We start from the raw sequence: 21,606 nt of genomic DNA on the forward strand, positions 1-21,606 counted from the left end.
GAAACTGCTCTCATTTTGCCCTTGTCCCTGCGTGTGCTCCAGCAGGATGGGGCCTGAGGAGGGGGGGCTGTGCCCACCTGGCCAGCTGGCCACTGTGTCCCATCAGAGACCACCAATAGAGGAGGCGTGAGGATGTGGTGCCCAGCTGGCCAGCTGGCTACTGTGTCCCATCGGAGACTACCAACAGAGGAGGCGTGAGGACGCCTGAGTGTTTCCCCAGTTTTGAGTCCCGGTTTAATTCTTTTTTTTTTGGTTTTTTTTTTTGGCCGGGGCTAGGTTTGAACCTGCCACCTCCGGCATATGGGACCGACGCCCTACTCCTTGAGCCACAGGCGCCATCCCGGTTTAAACATCAGTCCTCAACCAAGGAGACCCACCGATCCTGTTGCATTTTAGCCGCAGCTCCATAGAGCTGCATAAAGACGGCTCCTGTTACTTCAACAAATGGCACGCGATCCCCAGCGCAGGGGCCACACTGGCTGGACGCCTCCGCGACGGAGCCGAGGGGCAGCGCTGAGCAAACCGGCCAGACCAGGCCGTGGGAGAAGACTCGGGGCTCCTGCCGTTGTTCCCGCGGTGGCTGAAGGGCGTGAGGCTGTCCTCCGCTCCTCCTCGCCCCGCCCATGGCCCCCGCGGAGCCTCCCATTTAAAAACCAAAATTCTCTCTGCCAGTGGCAGTGACTGGATACAGCTCACAGTTCTCCAGAGACTTTTCCTACCCCGGCCCCAGGCGTCCTTCCCCGCTGCGGAGGCTGTAGCTTTGCTCCAGCGAAGGAAAGAAAAGGACGCCTCGGGCTGCGTTTAGATTAGCAGCTGGGCTAGGAGCCCAAACTGAGCGAGCCACAGGAAGGGAAACCAGAGTTGTTCCCCGCTTAGAACCTGGGCTGGGGGAAAACACGCGTACGCACAAGCACGGGTGGGCACGGGCGAAGCGCCTTCTCCAAGGCCACTCGAGGGTCCCAACCGCTATTGGGCGGGAATCCGAGCGCGTGGAGCCACAGCAAGGACTTACCGCCAAGACGCTCTGGGCCAGGACCCCCGCTGTCACCGTCAGCAACAGCCACCTGGGTGGGAGAGGGAGGAACAGCGACGTGAGCGTGCAGGCCCCGGCTTGTCAATTCCTGAAAGTTACATGGAAGGGCCCTAGCGCGCGGAGTCCACGGGGACAGAGCGGGAAGTCGCTTACCGCCGCAGGGCAGGGCCGGACGCGGCGCACTGGTCTCTTCCCATGCTCGCGGTCCGTCCGCTCTCAGCGCTGGTCGGTCCCTTTCAGCCTGGAGGCAGAGACAAAGCGGGATTAGCGAGGGGGCGGGGAGGTAGCGCATCTTCGCCGCGGGTCTCTGCGACCACACGCGGGGACCGCGCGGCGCGCCCTCGCTTCCTTGCAGGCGTAACCAGAGGGCCATCCCACGACGGGACGGAAAAAGGGGACCCATCCATTAGGCCACGGTTGCCGCTGCTCAGCCGAGGCAACTCGACCCCCTTTCTTCATCCGCCGCCTCCGGTTCTCAACCAGGAGAGCGCATAACCCCGGCTCGCGCAGGGTGCCCGGAGTCCGTGCCCTGGGCCCGGGTCTCGGAGCTGCCTGGGGGTCGCTCTCACCTCGGGGCTCGGCTTCAGGGGCTGCTGCCCGCGCGAATCAGCCCTTCCAGAAACGGCCGCTCGCGGCGCATCAGCAGTGCGGCCGGCCTCGTGGGCTCCGGCCTTGGGGGCCCGGGAGCCCCTCTTGGTCCTCGGCCCGGGTCGGCGAGCACCGCGGCGCCGCAATCGGGGCGCTGAAGTCTCCGGGTGCAGAACGCGGAGCCCTGGCGTCCCCGCGCACGGCGGCGGCAATCCCCAGGCCGCGCGCTCCCGCCGCCCTTTACCCGCGCCGCAGGGTCCTCCCCTTTGAGACGCCGCCCGCGCCGGCCGAGGGGAGGGGCAGCGCCAACAAATTGGGGAGCTCGCGCGGCCGGACTCAGGTCTCCGCTTGGAGCCGCCGCGCCCGGGACGGTGCGCAGTGCTCACGCCCCGGCCTTTCGAGAGCGAGCTGAGCTGTGAGCCGCCCGCCGCCGCCCCCGCGCCACCGGCCGCAGCCCCCCGCGGCCCTCCCCCGTCCCCTGCCGCCCCGGGCGCGCCACCATGGGGCCTCGGCTCAGCGTCTGGCTGCTGCTGCTGCCCGCCGCCCTCCTTCTCCACGAGGAGCGCAGCCGGGCCGCTGCGAAGGTGAGTCCCCTGCCGGCTCCGCTCCCCGGCGTCCCGGCCGGAACCCCGGGCTCCCCGAGTGGCCCCTTTATCCCACGCCCGGAGACGCCCACCTCCCCTCGGGGTCGCGCGTGGCACGGCCAGGTGCACTCTCCGGGCGGGTGCCCGCGGGTGTTCGCTGTGGGCTGCGATCGCGCATCCATTACGGAGCCTCCTTTGTTATGATCTGGCTAAGGGGGAGTTAGAGACTCCTTGGGGCCAGGCAAAGGAACAGAAGCTTAGAGAGCCCGTGGTGGGTGAGGGTCCCCGGGAGCCTGAGGGATTTGAACCCGCATCATGGGAGGCTCAGCGGCCGGGTGCCTTCACCTGCCCAGGGCGCACGAGCGAGTGCGTGGTGGGGTGGAGAGTCGGACCCGCGCACCCACGCTGCTCGGAGCCCCTCACACATGTGTCTGGGACTCGCTCTGGGCGTGTTTCTGGTTGTTTGGAGGCTGGTGGCTGAGCAGCTTTGGGCCCTTTGCCTGGAAACAGCTGTATCTCTGCTTTCCCACGACTTCTCTGCTGCCCGAAGAGCGCTGGGCAACAGAGTGGGGCTCCCGGGTACCACCGGCTTAAAGAAGCCGCCGTCCTCGACCCACTGCCTTTTATAAATTCATTAAAAAAAAAAATTACGGCCACATTGATATCTGAGTGTGAAACCAAAGTGAAACCTGGTTCATTGTTCCACGCACAAATTGTTTTCCTAGTTCTCATTTCCTCTCGTGTGCTCGCCCAGAAAGAATCCGGGAGATCAGTTTGCAGGAGCCGAGGTTTCCAGGGCCCACTGGCCCGGATGCACTGCTGTTCTTTCCTCCGGAGAGAATAAAGACTTGGGCTGTTAGTTGGTGGCATAGCCCTGCACTACCGAAGGCCGAAAAGGTGTAGCTTCTAGACACATTTTTGCCTTTTTTTCCCTCTTAAATGCTTAAAAATAATTTTTGCTACTTGCCAAACTTCCCACACTTACTCTTTTACTGTTGATTAATCTTGCTTTTCATTGTCTTCCTTAAAAATTTTTTTTTTTACTTCTCCGGGAGAGGAGTATTCACCAGCTCCAACCTCACTGTCTATCAGCTATTAACCGTTCCTTGCCGTGATAAACTGGTAATACACCCCCCGTCTCCCCATGGCAGGCGCCCATTGGATGTTAAAGGACTAGTGATTACATCAGCAGTTGACTTGGAGTTGTCTCTCGCAGCCAGCCCAGCACCTCCAAGCCCCATGGCCAGTTATTTAAACACTCTTGGGTAATGATGACAAAATACTTTGAAAAGAAAAGGCTTGAGAATACTTTACTTTGGTCTAGAAATACTGACCAGAAGACTGAACACTTTCAAGGTGAGATTGTTAAGCAAGGAGGGGCAAAGTAAATCAGTAAGTTCTCCATTAGGTGATGGGGACCTCCTTTGGGGTTTAGATTCTCTGGTTGATAATGTTAGCAAAGAAAAGCTAATAATGAGAATATTCAGGACTTTAAATGAAATGAGCCAGTCACTTACGCAAACTCCTGTCCTTAGCAGGGAAATCAAACTCATTAGTGTTGAGTTGGAAATTACTTTTTACTTCACTGTAATTATGGTCTAAAGTCCAACAACATTCCTAGCCGCTAGCTTTGCTCTGTCCCTCAAGATGCCACAAAATGTTTTAAGAAATCCTGCATCTGGTGCCCTCCCAGCACCAGTGACCTGTTGTCATTGTACTGTGTCTCCCTGGGCTTAATCAGAGAAAAGGGATCACAGTGGTATACACGACAATTTATTTAAAAGTCATATGTGGCTCACTTAAAAATCTGGCTCATTTTTCCTACCATCAACAACATTTTTGCTTACCTCCTTCCAAGGTCAGATGTTGGTATACCAAAACACCGAAATAAATTCACTATTTGACCCAAGCAAAACATAACTTAGAAATACAGTTTGAATGATGAGAGGCTGAAGAGGGATCAGGCCCTAATTCAGAAGCCAGTGGGAAGGACTCTCAGCCAGCCATTCCACTGGATCCCTGGAACCACACTTTACCTGCACCCCTGCACCACCTACTGTGTGCTAGGCACAGAATTGCACTTATTTCTTCTGCATGAAAAACTGTTTATCTAGTAGTGGATGGATTTTCTAAACCATTGATTTCCTTCCATACTGAACCTTCCCCCTACTTTTGCCCCACTGCCCTCCTCAACTTTTCTTTCCTAAGCAAAAAAAAAAAAAAGAAAGAAAGAAAAGAAAAGGCACAGGGTGCAGGGCTGGGCTAGAAACGTGGTAGGATGGTGAGTGTCCTCTGCTCTTGGTCATCCCCAGTATTGGGTGGGCTAGAGGCCTCTCTGCTTCAGCAGCCCTCAAACTCCCCTCCCCTGGTTCTCTGTGGTGCTTCTTAAAAACTGGAGGATCAGTGACCTTTCCTCTAGGTGTGGTGACACCTGCCCAGCAGCACTGCCACCCCCTGGCTCTTAGTCACCACTTCTTGAATCCAATGACCTAGAGCTCAGGCTGAGTGAGACATAATTCCCATGTGAGTGCCGACCACCACCTTCTGGAAATGCATTTACATGAGAAGGTTGACTTCTGTTTAGTGCCAACCAGAGTCACATCGAGTGGTATCTCCAGAGTGATATGGGTGCAGGAATATTCCAAACCTTCAAGTTCTTTACAAATGGAATTGGTCCTGGGTGCAGGAAGCACTTCCAAGGCCAAGCAGAAGTTAGAGTGGACATGAACTGGGTGTGTAAAAGTTTAGAAAGAATTACCAGTGGTAGGAATTGGTCACACATACACAGAGTGTTCTTGAGGGGTAAGAGGGTTCTAAATTTTATGTCTTGTCTGCCTTTAAGGACGTGATTTGGGGACCTCGCTGAACCCCATGCCTCAGTTGCCCTGGCGGAGCTTTCCCTTCTTCACTTGGACCCATTTGTTTCTTCTACTTGTACCCGGAGGTCTGCTTTGTACCATGCGCCCTGCAAGACAGTGACACCCACATGTCCCCAGGAAGGTCGCAGTCTGGTGGGAAATGCTCAGATAGAAATAGGTGCAGCTAGAGTTGGTGATGCCACAGGTACGAGTAACATGGCAGTAGGGAATTCAGAGGAAACTTCCCAGAGGACATTCCACCTCTGAAATGTGAGGAAGAAACGGGGGCTATAAAGCCAGCATGTAAGTTTCACACGCGCTGTTACGGAATGTTCCATGCTGAAGGCAGAAGGCACAACAATTCTACCTACCTTTTCTCAAGCCTAGGGGTCTTTGCATTGCAAGATGACCCTAAAGTTCTCTCCTTTGAGATCCCAAGATGCCATTGTTTCTCTGATTAACATTCTTGCTAGCTGAACTTTGTTTGAATTTAGAGGGTAGAAAGGAATTGGGGCAAGGTTTAGGGGAAGAGCCATCAGAAGAAGCTCCAGCCCCACCCGCGGATCAGCACGTGGTCCTGTCCCTTTTCGTGGAGGTGGCAGGTGTGCTGGGGGTGTTTGCAAAGCTGCAGCATAGCTGACTGACTCTGGGCAGGAGTGCCTTTAGGAACTGACCCAGAAAACCTACCCTCACTCCGGCAAAGCCAGGAGGGAATTCACAAAACCCTACATTATTCATTAACAAGTCTGTTGGCAGCTTTCTGAGAACAGGTAAGGGTGGTCATAGCAAGTTCAGTTATTAAGTTAAGGGCTGGTGAAGATAGTGCAGATAGATGGAGCCCATAAGTGACACCGGAAAGCAAATCCCTTCAGACCCCGGAGGGCCTCAAGAAGTGAGTAAATCATAACACTTGTTTTGATGAATTGGCCCATGTTTGTTATAACAATTGTTCCTGACATTGAAAAAGGATTAACCTCATTAAAGTGTCTCGCAAGCAGATTTGATATTCTGAGTTCTGGGGGTAGAGTAAGCTGAAGTACAATGGAAAGCCTCAAATGATATCATTAGGGCATTGTTCTTCCTGCCATTCTTCAACAGCCACTAAAAAATGTCAACTACAGAACAATACAAAGGACGTATTCCTCCCATTCTTATGCATACAATGGAGTGGGATATAAACCAGGCTTCTTTAGAGGCTTGTATCACTGTAAGAGTGACTTTGGGCTAATGCTTCTGTAGTCTGGGACACAGTGACCCGGTTCTGTCCTTGTTTCCCCTCCCTTGTGCTGGCCCTGAGTCAGGGCCGAGTCTATCCTAGTTTTATTTCTATTACTGTGCTGGTTTCTTCTCCCCACTTTCGGGCCCCTTGGAGCTCCCCTGCTATCTCTGCCCTCCCACTGGGGCATCTGCTGTCTGACTCTTTGTCAGCCCATAGGACATCTCTCAGTGGCTCAGCATAGATTTTGTCTTTGAGTAAGGTCTACTAGCCGTCCCAACTCTGCCCTCCTGGAGCCCGTGACTTCAGGGCTCCCCTTCACGTCTTCCAGGCACAAGGCCTCTGCCTTCATTCCTGGAGCTTCCCAGCAGCACCCTCAGCTTTTTCTTCCCATGGCTCTGATCTCACCCCAGGTCTCCTCTCCTCGCACCCCGCCCGCCTTTTAGCTCTGGTTCTCTGTTGCTCGTTCCTCCTGCCCTTGAGAGGCTGCTGGTCTTCTGATATCTCCTTTGTAGCCACACACCTGCTGTGCTCAGGATCCGGGGATGACCTTCCACCTCTTTGATGCTTCAGGACGTGACTCTATCGATTTTATCAGGGCCTTATTCCTCACCGTCCTGGATGTGCAGCCTTGGAAATGTCATGAAGGACCAGTCTCTAGTCCCAGAAGCCACGTGAAGCTCTGGGATGTGTGCTCACACCTGCAGGGTCCTCCCTCCTTCCCCTGACTCCGCGTGAACACACAGACTTCCTTAAAACCAGCCTGTGCCTTTGCCGTGCAATCTCCTCTGAAATCAGAATTCTGATGCACAATATTGTCAAAAACAAGCAAGCCCAGATTCCAGTTCTGATTCTGCCACTCAGTAGCCAGGTGGTCTCTGCACCTCGCCTCCCTCACACATAAAATGAGGTAGTAACAGTGCCTAAGTTGTGCATGTAAAGTCACACTGAGAGACACCCTGGATGTGGTCACTGCCACGGGGCTGCGTAAGGCATTGTCTTGTGTGTGCCAGTTCCAACAGCCCTGGCAATTACAAGGTCTTTGAGAATCTATTTTGGCTTTAAGACATCCCCACCATGTCTGGGAGAGTGGCCGATACTTAGGAGGAAAATCAAGAATTAACACTGGTAATTGGCTCTAGGGACCCCCTTGGGAGCTGCCTAGGGCCTCACACTGCCAGCTCCTGTGTTGTCACTAGAGACACAAAAAATAACACCACAAAAGGTGTTCCCCTGAATTTGGAATGTGGAGTAGATATCCCAGCATAGACTAAACATGACTTGGAAATATACACAATGCTGAACTTCCTATGTAAATAGTTTATTCTGCGATTTAGTAATAACTCTTGCTGGAAGCTTTGCTAGATTTGGTTTTTAATCTGTATGCTATAAAAAACATTTTATTTTATCTGAGTTTTAAAGCTCACTTGATTTGTGGGAAGGTACACGACAAACGCCCAGTGTCCAAATCAGATACTACAGTCAGATTTTCCATGCCACCACATCTGCTGCTCGTATCTCATACTTGATAAAGGAGAAGGATCTGACCTCCCTTCTTCTTTGTAGGATTACTGTTGTTTATTAGCCAAGGCAGTACATATCTGGTTCACCATCAGCATGTCTTTCAGCTGTGGCTACAGCGAGAGATACTGGCAGGGAGCTGGGAGCACCCTGTTGGATGTCAGCTGCTCCATTTCAACAAATCCGCTGACAATCGGGGAGGCTATTTGAATGCTCACTCCTAGACTGTAGCTGACTCAAACATTGTCCAAGTCAGCAAGATATGTGGAGACATGGTATGCTTTATTGGATAATTAAAATTCTCTTTTTTTTTTTGGAGACAGAGTCTCACTTGGTCACCCCTGGTACAGTGCCATGGCATCTTAGCTCACAGCAACCTCAAACTCTTGGGTTCAAGCAATTCTCTTGTCTCAGCCTCGCAGGTAGCTGGGATACAGGCACCCGCCACAGCAACTGGCTAGTTTTTTAGAGATGGGGGTCTCACTCTTGCTCAGTTTGGTGTCAAACTCGTGAGCTCAGGCAATCCACCCGCCTCAGCCTCCCAAGTGCTGGGATTACAGGTGTGAGCCACTGAGCCCAGCAATAATTAAAATTCTTTAAAAATTTTGTTAACTTTCTGCTTCAGAAAATAAAGTTATTCCTTTATGAAAAACAAAAGGAATGTAAAGTGCAGTGGTATCATAGCTCAGAGCAATGTTTCCTAATTGTAACTCAACAGTTCAAAAACTATTTCCACAAACTTTTCCCAGCAGCCATTCCCACACCTAGACCTAGATGTAGATTCAGAAGACAGTGCAGTTAACAATGTATGTCTTCATTCCTGAGAGGTAAATCTCTCCTAACACTCACAGTTAGCGTAGAGGAGATTTTTGAATTTATTAAGTCAATAGTTATTTCCTACTATCTGTAGGACGTTACAGATAAACCTGGTGATAACTATTATGGTATTATTTCTTTATTTTTATTAAAAAATATTAATGTGTAATCAGTAGAAGATTTAGCTCCTTCTCTAGTTCATTTTTATGTGTTTTGTTTTTATAATGTAAAAAGCCCGTTTTGGTAATCTAAATGAGAATGTATTTTAAAATCCACAATTATCCTTTTGCATAACCAGAATATTTGTTATATAGAAGCAACTATTTTTTCCTAATGAGCTTTAATTCTCTTTAGTTATATTTAAGTTTTTTTCTTTTCTTTTGAGACAGTCTCATTTTTTTGCCCTCTGTAAAGTGCAGTACTATCATAGCTCACAGCAACCTCAAACTCTTGGGCTCAAGAGATCCTCTTGCCTCAGCCTCCCAAGTAGCTGGGACTATAGGTGCCCACCACAATGCCCGGCTAGTTTTTTTTTTTTTTCCTATTTTTAGTAGAGATGGGGTTTCACTTTTGCTTAGGCTGGTCTCGAACTCCTGAGCTCAGGTGATCCATCCACCTCGGCCTTCCAGAGTGCTAGGATTACAGGTGTGAGCCACTGCGCCCAACTTTTTATTTTTATTATTGTTTCAGGTTAATTTGATGGCATGAAGTTAATTTGACTCTACATTTGTTAAGTAGGGTCCTGCTTATATTTGTGTCCCATCCCCAAGAGATGTGCCATATACCCCAACATTGTGTGTATTTCAAAAATTTTTTAAAGAATACAAAAACATTTTAATTTCATAGAATTATTATGGAATTGTGAGCCACATATTTGCTACAATCAGACTGAAGGCTCCTGGCAAAAGAAAAGTCTGTTTGTCTAAGAAGCTGTTTGGAGACAATTACTGTGTTAAATATGTCTACAGAGGAGCCAGTCCAGGGCCACTCATGCTGTACAGGGGTGGCAGGTGCTACAGGCAAGCACAGGGGCCTGATCTTCTCCCTCCGGAAGACGGGTGTGGCAGCAGGGTCTGCCCCAGAGAACACGCCTGAGGATTAAGTGAGCACACGTGCTTGCCTTGTGCCAGGCTAGGTGCCATATGTCAAAGGCCAGTTTGGAGGACTAAACAGAAAAAGAGTGATACTGTCAGGACCTCTGGGGCTGGAGACCTTGTAAGTTTCACTCACACCAGCACTTGTCAAATGTGGGTTCACATCAGCTCGACGAAACCCGAGTTTCTGACTCAGGAGGTGAGGGTACACCCGGGGTCTGCATTCCTAACAGGACAGGCTGGTGCTACCAGCCCCAGACCACAGGTCCATCCCTGGCCTTCCTTTTAGGAGGTGGATGCACACTCAGACGCCAGATGGTACTTTGTGCTCAGAGGGAAGCTGAACCCCTGTGTGTAAAACCGCCCTCCTGGTTTGCCTTGATTTTTCTCTTGTTGGTGACTGTCACTGCCGACAATTCCGGTTCCAGCTGCTTGGTGCAATTTGGAAGGTCAGATGGGGGAGGGGAGGGAGAAGGTCCCCTGGCCCTTAGGAAGTGGTTGCTCATGAATTAATTTGTGAAAGGCATGCCTGATGGGAAGTGGGGCTGACCCTCTCTGGTCCCTTCTCTTCTGGAGTTGGGACCTGAGGTTTCTCCTCACTGATCCACTTTAAGTCAGAGTTTGGCCATCTTCAGTGGCAAACTTCAAGTCATACATCTGCTGAGCACCAGCAGAGCTGGACCAGGCCCAGGGTGCTGGACCGTGTGCGGTGCTGGACCCCTGGTGCGAGGCTCCCCTCCACTGTCTTCTCCAGGCCTTGACCCTCAGCTCCTGAACCCTCAGCCCCCAACCTTCTCCAGGCCTTGACCCTCAGCTCCGCCCCCCCCACCTTCTATAGGCCTGGCCCTCAGCTCCCTGATGAGGAACTGGACCTCGGGTGGTGCTGGGCCCCGGGCGGGTGCCAGTGTGAGGCTCCCCCAACTCCCTTCTCCAGGCCTGGCTCTCAGCTCCCTGATGAGGAACTTCTGTGTTACGTTTCATTACCACCAAACCCATTTCCTGGAGATTAGGCCATTAGGGTTAGTGGTTTAAAATAACTCCTAAATTTTGGTCAGGAAATGGCCTATAAAATGAAGATAAACTTGCCAAAGCAGGAAAATGGGTCAGTGATGGGAAAAAATACCATCCATAGTAAGGTTAGCTTAGTTGCTAACCTCAGGTTAGATTTATTTTGGATAAATACACAGACCTGGTCCAGGATCAGAACTGTCCCCTGGGGCTGGCACAGTGTCTGCCATCAGGGTCTCTACTCAGCTCTCACTGGAGCTCATCTTTAGCAAACATTTTTTTTTTTTGCTTGTGCATATGGTGCTAACACCAGATGATTTTTATCCATTGTTAAAGCAAGTCTGACCAAATAGCCACTGGGCGCCTGGATAATAATTAGATTTTGCTTTCCCAAATACTTGAAAATAACATTGTATTTCTTTATTCTGGAATTCAGGCTTTTAAAACTTTCTTTTAAAATTCCGTAATTAATGCTTTTCAATTATTTCTTGATGACCACAGACATTTTCTCTTCTTTCATGAAGGTTATCATTCATTAATGTATTATGAGATAATTTATTTTTCTGTTGACTGGATTATTTATTTTAAACATGCATACCTCTGAGCATTATTTTAGGCTAGCAGCCAAATTTGTAAGCAAAGGCTTTTTTTTTTATGTCAGTGAAAATAAAACACATGAGGCTAAGAATTCACATGACTACAAAGTACAGAATAATAGATACCTCAGTATTTTGCCTTTGGCATTTAAAATGTGTTCAATAAGTTTATGTATTGAGCATTCATTCTAGGTTAGAAAATATGCAGGCAGTTAGAATTGTTATTTTATTTTGTATTCTGTTATATGACCATGTGAAAGCAGGAATAATTTCAATAATAGTATGATTTATATTATACTGAAAAATTAACACTTGCACTGCTCTCTCTAGAAAGAGCATCATATAGTTGCAAACTCTGGAGCAACATGGGAAGAGATGAATTCTTGATTTACCAGCAACTAGTCTTTTGACCTTGGGCAACCTTCTTAACCGCTCTGTGTCTCACTTTTCTTAGCTGAGGGGGTAGTAGATTAGGAATAGTAAATTAGGGACAGTAGCTATTCTTGTAGGGGATTGTTGCGAAGATAGCACACTTGTGATAGGCCTAAGGCACCCAAATGAGTGACTGAGTATCAAAGATTTGAGGTTGTGAAATAGTTGGTCTTCTCTTGTTTCTCAGCAGGCAACTCCTAAAATCTCCAAAGTGATAAGGGTCTTTTGTGTGCTAATGGATTGACTGGGGGCCCCCAGGTAGCATCAGGACTGGGCCGGCCATTGGAAAGACCAAGGCAGGATTAAGGGGTTGAGACTTTCAGCCCCACCCCCAACCTCTAGGGAGGGCAAAGGGGCTGAAGGCCAGTTGATCACCTGTGACCATTGATTTTGGCATTCATAACTAAGCAATGACTCATCTATGGAAACCTGAAAAGACTGGGTCTGGGAGCTTCCAGGTAGTGACCGGACAGGTGAGGCTTCCTGGGGGGTAGTGCTCCTGGAGAGGGCTGGAAGCTTGTGCCCCATCCCTATACTTCTCCCTGGACACTGGCTACATCCTTGCAATTACATGCTTTACAGTGAACTAGTAAATGTGAGTGATTCATGAGCCTTCCTAGCAAATTAGTAAAACCCTATTTATAGCCCATGGGCAGAAGAATAGGTGCCATTGGGTCTGTCTGGGGGCTGTCCATGGGACTGAGCCCTGCACTCCAGGATCTCATGCTCTCCCCAGGCAAGGTCAGAATGGAACTGAAGGACCCCCCAGCTGATGTCCACTGAAGAAGTGTGGGCAAGACCTCCACCTGTCTGGCATCAGCGCTTGTTGTGGGAGCAGATAAAAACATTGTTCCTCTCTGTATCTGCAGATAACAGTGCAATAAATGTTATCTTTTATTACTGATTCTATTATTCTATTATATATTCCTATGGAGACAAAGCAGGCTGAAAATATCTTTCTTTACTACCACCTTATTCTACAAAGTGAGATAAGCTTCTTGAATAACTTACAAAATATTGGGATAATGGTTTTCAAAAAAATATTTTGTTTTTATTGCATAATTTTTGAGGGCACAATTCTATCCCTAAAGTATTCCAAAAGCCTAAAGGTGGAAAATTGGCCTGACGAAAATAGAATTAGCAAAAGCAAATGGCGATGAGCCATGATGCAGTGATTTCGTGTAGACAGTGGTAACATCACCATTAATGGGGAAAGATCCTGGTTTAAAAGGACATTGCGCAAGATGGGAACCCCTTTGGAGACCTTGCTCCCTCGCCTTGGTACAGTGGGCAGGTGTGAGTCAGCCTTGCGGGAGCTCAGCACTGCTTTGGCGTAGGCAGGGGGTGTTCAGGAGCACAGGTGTGAGCCGCTGCCCACTGTCTCTGCTGGGAGTCACACATGTCCCCCACTGGAGGGCTGCCTCTAGCTGCTTCTCTGTGGGGTGCCAGCGGTGGGGCTTCCAAGCTTGCGCACATTAGTAGTCTAGATCCATTTTAGACTTCAGCTGAAGGTGAGCTCAGAAAGCCGTACCGTGGGAGAGCCTGGGAGCAGGTGAACCAGCTGACAGATCAAGGAGCCATTAAAAAGCTTAAACACGGGCTCGTCACTTACAGCTTGATAAAGAGTCTTCTTTCTGCAAAGCTCTGTATATGTCTTAGGGAAATGAATCTGGTTTATACATTCTAGATCAAAATTGGCATTTATAGGACAGTATGCCTTTTGTATATTAAGTGTGTTCAGTGCACATAAAACTGTAATCAAAGCTCACAGTTGAATTTATATGTATCTATAAATATGCATGCACATTTGTATTACATATGGATACCATGCATCTGTTTCATTCATATAGGAAATAGTAACCATTTATTCATATAATAAGTATTAATAATTCATAAAATAAATAATTACTAAAGCCCAGGTACTAAGGCTTGGGGACAAACAGAAAAGAATTGCTGCTCTTAGCACTTAGTTACTGAATTAATATAAACAAATCATTTCTGCCTTTTATGATGAACTAGAGATTACAGCAGAACTTCCATAGCTGACCACCTCCGTACAGTTGGCTTAAATTTCACAGATCGGACATGCACCACACGTATGTGTCAGTACAGGGGGCGCACTTCCTTATGGTGACCACTCCGTGTGTGGACCAGTTTGTTACAGTCCCTTGGTGGTCAACTTACAGAGGTTCTGCTGTATTTAAAAAGATGTCCCTCTATTCTGTTTTAGGTTGGCTCAACCTTAGAAATTAGCTTCAGTAAAAGATCTGTGAACTAGGTAGATAAGTGGAATCCTTACAGAAAAAGTACCTACTCTGTATCTCTGAGGAACATTTGTGAGACTCACAGATATTCAGAGTTGTTCCACCTCTTTTAGAAATTTTGAAATATCTCCAGAGTGGGAAGTGGGTTGGCTTGGCCCTCTCTCCTTGCTGGCCTGGGAATGAGGCCGGGCCGCCATGGGAAGCACAACTTGGACTCAGGGTGGTGAAGCCATTTAGTGTGGAAATACCAGATGTCAGATGGTTGGGAGGCTGCAGAAGGCCAGTGTGTTCTCCAGCACGCATGACTTCCAGGCGTCTTGATGAGGACGGTGTGTGTCACAACATCAGTGATGCAACCAGGTTGTCTTTTGCCTTAAAATTGCTGTGCTCTTTGGCCGGCTGGGCAGGACCCTGGGTGAGGAGCCTGGAGGCAAAGAGGGAGGAGATGCTTTTGTAGCCAGCAGGACACATCACAGGACCTCTGACCTCACTGAGAAACTGCACCCCCCACCCTGGGACAGACTGTCCCAAAGTAGAGCAGCAACAAGAAATTTTGAGATGGTTTCCTGCAGCGGTTTTGGTCACAATTAGCACTTGAGCTCGTGTCTGCAAGTCAAGATCGGAGTCTTGTTCCAAGGACCACGGTTTCTCAGGTCACTGGCAAAACAGGTCTAATTTGTGAGTTGGAGCGACTAGATCAGAAACGTGAAGACTATTGATGTGAACATACACAATGGCTTAAAAAGGCAAACACAGGTCAAAGTTGTGGCAATTTGTCCTGCCTAATGGGCACTACCCGTCTCACTTTATCCTGCAATAGTGAAAAGCTGTTAATAAGGGGAGAAAAATGTAAAATGTCAAAAATCTCTCATGGATTGTGCTATGTCACAGAGTCTTTTTGTGGGAAATAATTGTGGAGATGATCCTTAATTTGATTCCTTACTTGGCAATTGTCTTCTGTAGACAAAGCCCACTTTCTGGTATGCCTGGCTCTAGTCCTGTGTGGGGAGTACCCACATCATTGGAGTGACTGCAGTGTTAACTTGAGAGTGTGGCTTGGAAGAGCAAAATAATGAGGTTGGGTTTCTCATTATTACTAGCTCTCAGGTAGATACCACAGCTGGTCAAGTGTCCAGCCTTTTACCAACTCTTCCCATAGCCAGGGCTACAGCACATGTGACAGCCACCACCTTTGGCAGACTGAAGGTGTCCAGAGCAGACGATCTTTAGATGGAAGTCTTTTACACACCTTTGGTTTTTTAAGGCTTGAGACTTTACTAATCTGCAAAGCTCCTTGCTCCTCATTGGGCACTGGGCTGCATAAAGCTTTTCTGCAGAGTGATCTCAAGTGGAACCCAGCATTTATCATTAGTTGAAGGAGAGTGACTGTATATATTTTTAGAGGATGTTCTCAGAAATGGTCTAGGTGGGAATTGAGGTTTTTTTTTTTTTTTTGTAGTTTTTGGCCAGGGCTGGGTTTGAACCTGCCACCATATGGGGCCGGGGCCCTACTCCTTTGAGCCACAGGCGCTGCTCCCCCTTTTTCCTTTTTATAGCAACAAATTTCTTTTCCAGCAATCCCAGAGCCCACTTATGACTATGATGTGTGACATCTTTAGCTCTAAGTATCATAAATTACCTACCTGCCGCCTTGCCCACAGGTGATAAACCTGGACATGTTTCTCCCGATCATCTACACAGAGATAACTGTCTTTTATCCTTCATTTATTTTAACTGGAAGGAGAGACAAGAACCAAATGAAGGATAAAAGGTGATTTGGGATACCCATTCCCAAATTGGAGAGCTATGAAAGGTTGAGGTCAATAAACTGTAGTTTAGACCACACATGGTGTCTTTTGGGGGATCCAGGGACCCCTTGAAATCATATGCAAATCTTGGTGAGTCTGTGCACAAGGGGGTTTTTTAGGAGTCAATGCCCTGGAACTTCTCTGAGAGATATTGGCCTCAGACACTGGTCTGGAGGGATTTGGTAGCAGCATCTTATAGGAAGATCTGTTTAAAAAGATCTACCAAGGAGGAAGCCCTGAATTTGGCAGTGGCTAGGAATAGAGCTAAATTTGGCTCCCAAGTGTTGGCGCTCAGCGGCAGGCAGGATGCAGGCACTTCTGAGGGTGGTGGGAAAGTCGGTCAAGGAAGACAGCTTTGGCAACCCTGCGTCTTTCTGTGTGGATGGAATGTCTGGCATGCTTCCCTCTCGTTTCCTCTGCATGTGTGCGAGCCCCATCTTCTCACTGCACTTTGGTCCTCCCTCCACGTCCAGCACAGTATCTGAGCATCATTATGTGAAATCTATGTGTTGATTTACTCACTTGTTGCCCTGGACAAGTTAGAAAATTTAAATTTGGAGATGAAGCTAGAATTCTTTCATCTGCAGTGGGCAGAATGCAGCAATTATCATTAAAGAACCCAGTTCAGAGCTCTTGATGTGGGGTGGAAGAGAGGGTGACTCCACTGAAGAAGCCATCGAGTCATAGGAGAAATGCTTTTAGGAAAACAGGTGCGGTGTCTTTAGGAAGAGGGCAGCGGGCCGGGCTGGCAGTCAGCGGTCAGTTCAGTGTTTGTTTGCATAGTGACTGAGGCTGGTGCCCCCATGCGCTCCCTGCACCACCCTCATGTGGATGTAAGTTTCAGGGACAGCCCGACCAAGGAGATGGTTTGGCTCGAGGCTCCCCACCTTTTCCCACCTAGTGTAGAAGCACAGTTGGGTGCTGGAGATGCTGAGGAGAGGAAAAGATGGAATCCAGAGTTTGGAAGGATTCATTGTAAATGTAACGATGGTCAAAGAGACAAGTGGACTGTAACTCCTCAAGCTACTTGGTACCAGTGACCTTGTCCAAGGTAGGGGTCCAATTCACACATTAAGGTTGGGAAGGGGAAGTGTGCTTGGACAGGGTTAGTGACAGCTGGTGACTGGAGCAGAGGAGCCCGTGTGGTGCTGAGGTCTCCGTATGTTCCAGGCCAGGAGAGCTGCCTTCCACTGTGTCACCAGTATTGCTTTGGTGGGTGGAGCTCAGTCACCCTTCTCCCTCTGCAGGGTGACTGCCAGTTGTTCACTGGCCACTCCTTACATGGGTGACTGGCACAGTGCCAAGGTCACCAGCAGGATGAACCTAAGGGGCAGCATAAATCAGTGGGTAGAGGGAGTTCCTGCGGGAACACAGCTGGGGTGTGTGTGAGGGTTTTGAGCTGTGGTTGGTGTTAGGAGGCAGAGGCAACTCCAGAAGCGAGCAACTGCTCAGGAGCCTGGGCTAGACAGGTACCGCTGGGCTGTGGTTGCCTTGGGGCGAGCAGGGAGTGAAGCTGGGGCCCCAGGGGAGGAGAAGAGCAGTGTCCTGCCTTTTAAGGGAAACTCGAGTGTAGTGTAAGCATGTGGGTTGCTGAGATGTTCTGATAAAGAGGGTAAATCATTACAGAAATTATGCCTTGGACATAAAATTTAAACAGCACCAGCATTTTGATGATACAACAATGAACGCAACCCGGGTTGTTTCCTCCCAGGAGCCTGGAGATCAGACTTCCAAATGCTTTGGGACAAGAGCTGGTAGCTTGCATGGTGCTCAGTGAGCATGTGTGGGTAGGTGTATTCAGACCTAATGTCGGCCCCAAAATATACACTGTAAAAGGCTTCAACGAGGCTCTAATGAAGAGGGAGAAAAATCGCAAAACCTGCACAGTAGCGGCTGCTGGATGCAGGCAGAGCTTTTGCCTTTACCAAGAGCCCAACCAGTGCAAGCGTGCTGCGCCCACAGCCACTCCTGCAGCCTGTCCCTTCCTCACATGCTCCTCCCCCTCCCCCATCACTGCCCAGGAGGGTGTGGGAACCAAGTGCTGGTGACTGCTGCCTGACGTTGCGTATCCGCCCACCGTGGGCAGAGCTGGGTCCATCAGAGGCAGACGTGGTGGCCTGCGGAGAGCCAGTGGCAGCCTGTGGCATCCTGTGCACCCGGCGCTCCTTTGGTTTTGAGTTTTCCACACAGCAGAAGCCCAAGATGTTAGTTAGTATCTAGCCACCGACAGTGGCTGTGCAATATTCCCTGCACAGTTTTGTCCTGGGATGAAGCACAGGTAAGTGTGATTTGCACACAGCACCTGACGGGGCTTGAAGTCTCTCCAGATTCAGCGCACAGTCTGGCCGCAGCGCTCCTCACTTGCCGTGTCCAGTCTGCTGCCTTTGGTGTAGAAATGCTGAAGACCCACTGAGAGCTTCATGAAGTGTGGGAAGAAAGCAGTGGCATGGGCAGGTGTGGGACCCACCCCTCAGCGGGAGTCAGTCTGGGGGCCCCAGGGTGGCGCAGAACAGAAGCGCTGCAGTGGGAAGTGGTCTCCGTGGCTGGGCTCCTAACAGAGCTGGAGCTGGGCACTCCAGCCCTTCACTCCCGGGCTTAGCGGGGGGCTGTTCAGACCCTGGTTCATTGGGATCAGAAACCCCTCTTCTCTCCATTATAACTTAGGTGTCTGGCCTGGTTCAGCACAGGGCCAACACTGGTTCAGCACAACCTGTTGTGACTATATGGGGACTGAAGCCACTGCTGTCTGTGAGTGCCTGTTGCCCTGATACCGCTCAGTTCTGTCCACTGAAGGTCTCGGCCTTTCCTGTTTGTTATTTGCAAATGGTTTCCAGGAGGCCTCAAGGCGTGTCACGAACCTGTCCAGGATTTCACACAAGGACGTGGAAGGGATGAGAACAGAAAACCAGTGACCTAATAAAATAAGCAGGGGTCACACAAGCAAACAAATACAAGCCTCAGCTGGCTTTCTGTTAATCAATGTTCATTATTTTCCTTCCAATGACATTCACATTTTTGTGATTTTTAAATTTTTTTAAATACCTATATTAGATTATTTTTTAAAATACTCATATTAGATTGACATCGGGAAGTCAATTGCTTTGCCTTATGGTTAGATAATCAGATTTTGGTTGCAAGAGATAAAATCCTGTGTATTTCTTGAACCAGGCACTTTGCTACAAGTGATGGCAGGCTCCCTTGTACAGCGTGCTGGAGCATAAGCTCAGTCTCCCAGCATGGCTGCACCGGCTCTGGAGCTCCGGGATGCTCTTTTCCCAGTATGGACATATTTGTACCTCCCTGCTGGCAGGCATGGCTTCTTCTGCACTGGTCCCTTAAAGGAGACGGTGCTCTTGAAACACCTGTGTTGTATCCCGTACGCACTTCCTGCTTGCAAACAGCTCAGAAGTGTGTGCTCAGAAGCCCCCAGCCAGCCGTCCCTGTGCAAGGCCTTTCTGGTGTCACCAAGGACGTGCAGTCTTTGCTTCTGGTGCTACAGAAGAAGGAGCTTTCTGGTCAAATGACAGCTGGTGGCGTCAGCCCTCCCCCTCTGGAGAAGACATGAGTGAACACAGTGAGAACTCGCAGTGTAAACGCGGCATCTTGCCCCACGTTCCAGTGGAAGGAACACTCAGACGTGGCCTGGTGCTGCCGGCTTGTAGGAGAGGAATTGGGAACTTCACAAAGTAGGACGGGGCCCTCTGCTGATTCGCAGCTGCATGGAACAATTTAGTCGAGGTGTCTGGCCTTGGGCGTGGGGTGGGACCACAGGCTGTCAGGCCTGCCACTGAGATGGCTGGAGCTTGCAGGGACTCTGCCATGGGACCGCTGAATGGGGGTGTTCTTTTCCTCTAGATGTATGGTAGGGGTGTGCCTCATTACATCCACTGCCCCCTCCCTCAGCCCTGCAGCCCTTCTGTTTTGCTGGGCTGCCCAGCGCCCCCTCGCCTCTTCCCAGGTGGGTGGCCCGGCATGGGCAGATGAGTAGCACCTCAACCTCTCTCCACCCTCAGCCTCATGCTTCCAAATGCCACTCCTGAATTTTCTGGAGTTTTGTGTTGTTTCCAAACTTGTTTCGAAGAAGTGCTTTGAACTAATGTTGTAGAATGCAAAGTGGAATTTCTCCCAGAAACAATTCTGTTTAACTCCTTCAGTGCAGAGTGGAGGTGTTCAGAGGCTGGAGACAGTTGGGCGTACTCACTCCTTACCGTGTGGACTGAGGGAGGGGACATTGGAGATACTGCTGTCCTTGCCCGAACCCAGGCATCCATGTGACGCCAGCTGCCCCTCCTAATGTGTGGCCAGGCCGGCAGGCTCACGAGCCATAGCCTGGGACTCCTTCACCTCTGGAACTCGAGAACAGAGCCTCAACCAGCCTTACTGCCCAGTGGGTGGCCTGGTTTCCATCTGTCTCTCTTGGTGTCTACTCTTACCCCAGATGACTTCTTACAGCCACAGCCCCGTTTGGGGGGACTATTCATCCTCTTCCCAGGTGGATCTAGAATAACCCATCTCTGCCTCTCTCCTGCCCCTACCGCCTCACCCGTCCTCCTCAGTTACCCCGCCCTGGCCCCACTGGCCCACCCTTCTTGCGATGGACACTTCTCTTTGGCCACCAGCCCTGCTGGTCTGTGCTGAAGCCTCCCCTCAGGCTTCCAGATACCCTCAAGTGACCTCATTTCTCCTGCTGTGTCAGGTGACTAGGGTGTAATTGGGCTTCAGCTCTCCATACGTGTGTCATCCGCAGGTCAGTCTTGTCTCCGGGCCTTGCCCACCTTCCAGTCTTCTCCAGACTGGTCTGTCATTCACCCCAGGGGCTGGGTGTTAGCACCTTCACCCTCTGTGCTAGGAGAGTTGGCGGCAAAATTCAAGTCTGATGCTGTTCACAGAGGATCCAGCACAGGGCTTGGGACAGAGTATGAGGTCACTGAATGGCAGCTCTGTGGTCAGGGATCGGCCCATACAACAGGGGAGGGTGAGGAGTCCCAGTCTGCTCTCTGAAAGCTGCACACTCTGGAGGCCCATGGTGCAGAGTCCAGTCTGAGTCTAAAAGCCTGAGAGCCGGGAGCCCTGAGGGGAAGGCAAGATCCATGCCCAGCTCAGCCATCAGGGGTGATCGGCACACCCTTCCCACACCTTCTGGCTTTGCGCCTTGGGGAGGGTTAACACAACCTTCTCGCACCTTCTGGCTTTGCTCAGGCTCTCAGTGGGTCGCAGGAGCCCAGCTCACTCTGCGGATGGCCTTGTGCTACACTTAGCCTACTGATGCCAGCCAGGATCTCATGTGGAAACGCCCTCACAGACATGCCCAGAAATCTGGGGACCCTTGGCTCAGTCATGTTGACACATAAAATTGACAACACTGTGGTTCAGCACAGGGCCATTTCCTTGTAATGGGGGCATTCTGACCTTGGCCTTTCCCCGAGGACAAAGTCAACATGTCTCTAGTTTCTTCCTGGCCAGGCATTGTGTGTGGCAGTAGACCTTGCTCGAGCCCTTGGGAGAATAAGTGGGCAGAGGCATCGGCTGTAACCCAGGCCTGGTTTCTTCCCAGCTGTCCAGGGAATGGCCACCTTGCCGCCTTGCTGAAGTAAAGGCACCAACAAGCCCATGCCGGGTTTTCGTTATCCATAGGAGGGTGGAGCAGTGTTTCTGCTCCTTAAAAAAGCCTTTCCCAGAGAAAAGCCAGCTGGGGAGTATTTGTTTGCTTGTGTGACCCCTGCTTATTGAATTAGGTCACGGCAAAATCAGGCAATAGATGTGTCAGGAAATTGTACTCACTAATAAG

General features: G+C 49.9%; 2 protein-coding genes across 2 annotated transcripts in view; one reads left to right on the forward strand and one right to left on the reverse strand.

The window, feature by feature from the left end:
- Window positions 1-1,731, reverse strand: part of COL4A2 (collagen type IV alpha 2 chain) — a 170,209-nt gene extending 168,478 nt beyond the window's left edge. Inside the window, exons 1-3 of the mRNA XM_053563521.1 lie at window positions 1,603-1,731; window positions 1,187-1,274; window positions 1,013-1,064 (exon numbers count right to left, since the gene is read on the reverse strand). Coding sequence (XP_053419496.1) covers window positions 1,013-1,064; window positions 1,187-1,230 — 96 coding nt within the window. The 5' untranslated portion in view covers window positions 1,231-1,274; window positions 1,603-1,731. The remainder of the gene's footprint in view (window positions 1-1,012; window positions 1,065-1,186; window positions 1,275-1,602) is intronic.
- Window positions 1,732-1,959: 228 nt separating this feature from the next.
- COL4A1 (collagen type IV alpha 1 chain) overlaps window positions 1,960-21,606 on the forward strand; it is a 143,108-nt gene continuing 123,461 nt past the window's right edge. The window contains exon 1 of the mRNA XM_053563522.1: window positions 1,960-2,205. Within this exon, the coding sequence (XP_053419497.1) occupies window positions 2,122-2,205 (84 nt within the window). The 5' untranslated portion in view covers window positions 1,960-2,121. The remainder of the gene's footprint in view (window positions 2,206-21,606) is intronic.

Source organism: Nycticebus coucang, chromosome 15, assembly GCF_027406575.1.
Source record: "Nycticebus coucang isolate mNycCou1 chromosome 15, mNycCou1.pri, whole genome shotgun sequence".
Taxonomy (NCBI): domain Eukaryota; kingdom Metazoa; phylum Chordata; class Mammalia; order Primates; family Lorisidae; genus Nycticebus; species Nycticebus coucang.